At 40.0% G+C, this 5000-nt stretch overlaps 1 protein-coding gene across 2 annotated transcripts in view; it reads left to right on the forward strand.

Moving 5' to 3' along the window:
* The window catches only part of si:ch211-266k8.4 (uncharacterized), a 94617-nt gene that overhangs the window by 47413 nt on the left and 42204 nt on the right, over positions 1-5000 (forward strand). Inside the window, exon 16 of one of the 2 annotated variants that reach the window (XM_060884782.1) lies at positions 3450-3673. The exons of the other annotated variant lie outside the window; for it this stretch is intronic. Within the exon in view, the coding sequence (XP_060740765.1) occupies positions 3450-3540 (91 nt within the window). The 3' untranslated portion in view covers positions 3541-3673. Of the gene's footprint in view, positions 1-3449; positions 3674-5000 lie in introns of those variants that run through there. 2 annotated transcript variants of the gene reach the window in all.

The raw sequence follows: 5000 nt of genomic DNA on the forward strand, positions 1-5000 counted from the left end.
CACACACACACACACACACTCTCTCTCTCTCGGACCAGGTGTTGTGGAGCTTCAATAAAGCATGTTTTAATCAGAGTGCTTGAATCATACAAACGTTCTTCATACCACAGCAAATTCTCCGCTCTGATTGGTCAGAAGGTTGCCACGGCTATTGTCCACAATCGAACACGTTTTTGACAATATAGTACACAGTTCTAATTGAGAACTGATTTTACAAATAACACACTTCTGTGTCACCCAGATGTGGATGCCTTGCTCATAAGGGAGAAAGATTCAAAATGTAAAGAATTTAATTAATATTTTTGTATTTATTGTTTCATTTCTGTAAAACTGCTTTGTGACAATCTCTGTTGACAAACGTGCTGTACAAAAAAAATAATTTAAATGTAGTTCCAGCTACAAGAAAAATCGCAGGATTATAGTAACGCGTACGTTCGGATCTGTTTTCTTTTGCTACGGTAACGACAGCTACTAAAACAGGTCTTAAAATTGTCTATTATGATTCCTCAATAGAAAGAATGCAGTAATATATCATTGGAGATCTGGTGAAGTTTTCTCTGAGAAGATGAGAAGGGAAGAAATTTTTTTTGTTGTTTTATTCTCCACCTCCATCGTGGGAAAGTCTCCGACTCGATTTTTTTTCTCCCCATTTTTTCGCAGTTTCTTTGTAACGTGACAAAAGAGTCTGCTGATGAAACCAGCTTTACAGCTGTTATAACGTGAGTGACAACAGAAACTCGCTTGTTTTGCATCAGATTGTGTTAGAATATAAATGACTAAATAAAATGATCCGCCTCCACCTTGTGTGTGTGGAGTTTGCATGTTTTCCCCGTGCCTCGGGGGTTTCCTCCAGGTACTCCGGTTTCCTCCCCCGGTCCAAAGACATGCATGGTAGGTTGATTGGCATCTCTGGAAAATTGTCCCTAGTGTGTGACTGTGTGTCACTCTGTGTGTGTGTCCTGCGATGGGTTGGCACTCCGTCCAGGGTGTATCCTGCCTTGATGCCCGATGACGCCTGAGATAGGCACAGGATCCCCGTGACCTGAGGTAGTTCGGATAAGCGGTAGAAGATGAATGAATGAATGAATGAGTTCAGCTGCTAAAGTGTTTTGTTCCTTATTTCAATTCATCAACATAAAAAACTCGTTTTTATACTTGTATGTTGTTGGATCTCACCTCCGTGAGAAATGAAACTAATTAGTGTATTAAACACACTTACATTTACATACTAAATTAAAGCAAAACCTCTTTGGATGACGTTCAGACGACGGTGTCGAACGTCTCTGCAGATATTTATAGATTGTTGGAAAATTATTTGTTTTTACTCTAAACCTTTTTACTTGTATTGGACTTACATCAAAGCTGACACTTTATATTATATATTTCTCTCTTTATCTTTCTTTCTCTCTCTTTCTCTCTTTTCTCTCTCTCTGTCTCTCTTTCTCTCTGTTCTCTCTCTCTCTCTTTTCTCTCTCTCTTTTTCCCTCTGTTTCTCTCTCTCTCTGTCTGTCTGTCTGTCTGTATTCTGTCTCTCTTTTTTCTCTCCCTCTCTCTCTCTCTCTCTCTCTCTCTCTCTCTCTCTCTCTCTCTCTCTCTCTCTCTCTCTGTGTTTCTGCTGCATTAACAATGGTGTCCCCTTTGGTAATATTAATACTTGTTTATTGCCTGTAAGGAGCTTTGGAGCTGGATGGGAGGATGGAGAGAGAGAAGGAGAGAAAAACAGAGCCTTGGAGGGGGAGATGGTGGGAGGAGGAGTGAGAGGGGAGGGAGTTAGAGGGGGAGCACAAATGGGGGAGTGGGAGAAAGGGGAGAGAGATGAAGGGAGGGGTGAGAGAAAGATAGATAGATGTAGAGGGAGGGAGGCAACTGTGAGGGGAAACTCTGGTTGGCACGGGGAATGGAAGTCTCTGTGAGTTTACTACTTTTACTGCTTACTCGCTATTGTTTAAAGTGAGTCGAGTCGCCAATCAAAACATCCTTTTCTTCTGTAAAGATCCTAAAAAATTCAAGCATGAAATCCTTTCTTTCCTTTTGCAAAGTTGTTTCGATCTGCTTTTGTCACACAAATGAGAGAGAAAAATGCTGAACTGAAGCTTTTTTATTATTATTTCTTTCTTTTTTTTTTTTTTTTTTTTTAGAGATTGTTACGTAGCTTCAACACTTCCTTAATTAACATTACTGGTGTCGTCAGTAACCAGGATGAGACATCAGTAACCAGCTACATAAGAAACTTCAAGTAAATTAGAGGAGGAACTAAAATAAATATATAAATAAATAAACAGTGTTAGATGTTTACAAATGTGTGTATATACAACACTGTGCAAAAGAAAGTGACATATTACGTACCACTTTTCAGACACAAAAAATAAAATGAATGATCAGTCTCCAGAAGAACCCAAGCAGATTCTTTAAACAGCATCACTGGTTTCCTTATTAAGTTAAAACAACCTCAGAGGATTAACATGGTGACATTATTTTTCCTCACTGAAGCGAAACCGTAAGTGAATCCGCTACTAAAGCGGTCACGCGCGGTATTTATTCGATACGCGTTAAGTCAGGGTTTTACGTACAGCGTGAAACGTCAAAGATTACAAAAGATCCAGGATTATTTGTGAATAAAGTATGAACAGAGAAAAGCCCTATTCGGACGGGATTAGTTTTACGTGGGGACGTGGAGTAATGCAATTTTACCTCAGGACGTCTGTAATATAAATTGGCCAATTCGCACGGGACAAGACATCTCAGTAAAACTAGCAGAAGTGGGAGGGGTAACTCGCTTTACACACCACAGTAACCTCCTTGTCGTCATGTGCGTATGACGTTGCTTCCTGTTATCACGTGCGCAAACAGACAACATGGCGCCTCCATGCTTGCAAAACGTGCCAAAAACTACTTTAAAACAGGAAATGACGGAATTTTACCGTACATATTTACAGCGGGTCTATTCGGACGGGATTAGTTTTACCTGAGGTAATTTTTCCGGACCTTTTTACAGAAGGTAAAAGTCGCCGTAATCTTTACTGACATTGTCCGTAATGATTACCGAGATGGCACATTCGGACGGGACTAAAATCACAGAGAAGCTCTGGTAATAATTACTTTACCCCCACGTCCCCACGTAAAACTAATCCCGTCCGAATAGGGCTTAAGAAACCTCACACAGGATTCTGGTTAACCTGAGTGCTCTAGGACCCAGTGGAAACTCTTTCAATTGCAGAAAGCTCTTAAATTTCTTTTAACATTATAAAACGTCTGACTTTGTTTAAGGACCGATATCTGATTTATAATTCCAGCTTTGTCGATACATCAGGACTTAAAGTAAACTGTGTATTAACAGAAGTCTAGCAGAAGTCTGATATCTAACATCTAAAGCAGTATCTAATGCTGTGCGAACAAGATACAGGATCTCTTCACACTTCCTTTCTTCTTCCTGTCTTCCGTTCCTCCAGGATCTCGTCTCCAGGACACACTCCGCCGATCCACGATATCGGCGTCTGTTCCGGTCCGAGCCTGAAGATCCGAGAGTCTCAGCTGATCTGAAGGACACGGAGAAGTAGAACCGTCTTTATTGTTTATACGATATTATATAACATTAGAACGATTAGAATAATCTTAGAACTATCAACACTACACGCTAACAAAATGAAATATTCCTCCAAACACTTTTTTTTATGCGTCTTGTTAGATTTTCTGGTTAATGTCTGATGAACTTTGGAGTTATTTGAGATAATAAAAGATGAACGAAACACTTTACGGCCTCTCGTTATTATTAAATGAAAACGTCTTGGCTTCATGTTGCATCTTCGGTCATGTCTGGAACGAAGGAGTCCATATTTACGCTGCCGTTTAACCACTTTGACTTTTAAAATCATCAAATTATCATTTTTAAATGGGCAATCAAAGAAAACATGCATTTATCCCTTAAATAAAGTGTCATAAATCGTCTCCAGGAGCACGATCTCAAGTGTCTCTTCGCCGCGTTTTGCTGTTTATCGAGTAAGACGGGTTTTTTAAGCATAAAACTAGCAAAGTTTTTTATTTTATTTATTAATTTACTTCCGGGGGGCACGGTGGCTTAGTGGTTAGCACGTTCGCCTCACACCTCCAGGGTAGGGGTTCGATTCCCACCTCCACGTTGTGTGTGTGGAGTTTGCATGTTCTCCCCGTGCCTCGGGGGTTTCCTCCGGGTACTCCGGTTTCCTCCCCCAGTCCAAAGACATGCATGGTAGGTTGATTGGCATCTCTGGAAAATTGTCCGTAGTGTGTGAGTGTGTGTGTGTGTGTGTGCCCTGCGATGGGTTGGCACTCCGTCCAGGGTGTATCCTGCCTTGATGCCCGATGACGCCTGAGATAGGCACAGGCTCCCCGTGACCTGAGGTAGTTCGGATAAGTGGTAGAAAATGAATGAATGAATGAATGAATTTACTTCCGGCTATAATTTTTAACAGCGTTGCACTTTCAGTTGACACTGAATGAAAGAATAAGGAATGACTGGACTTTTCTACTTCTCATGATCTTCATGATTATAATATATTATGAATAAATATTTATATATTATAAAAATAAATACCTGAATATTCAAGAGATTGAACAAACATTTTACATTTACTACAAAATTTGAAACTTGTTTATTTCCAAATTTAAATAAAGAATCGCAGATTTTCTGTGCGGTCTCAGAAGATATTTTGATCCCACTGTATAAAATTACTGCTTTTCCTAGACAGCATTAAATATTGATTATCATCAGTTAATAATTATGAATCTATTTGCACACTGTGGAGATTTGTGTTGATATTTGGTGCTTAATTGTCGTACTGTGCCAGCGGTACATGTGGTACAGGTCATGTATAAAACTAACGCTAGGCTTTTTTTTTTTTCCCTCCGGTGGTTGGAGGTTCTTCATGCTGGACAGATACACACTCACCTGCATGTCCTGCTTCCTCCCCCCTGCACATCAGCTATTAGTGTAGTGATTTATTAAGCCGAGGAATGTGTTTGAG

This window comes from Tachysurus vachellii, chromosome 13 (genome assembly GCF_030014155.1).
Source record: "Tachysurus vachellii isolate PV-2020 chromosome 13, HZAU_Pvac_v1, whole genome shotgun sequence".
NCBI lineage: Eukaryota > Metazoa > Chordata > Actinopteri > Siluriformes > Bagridae > Tachysurus > Tachysurus vachellii.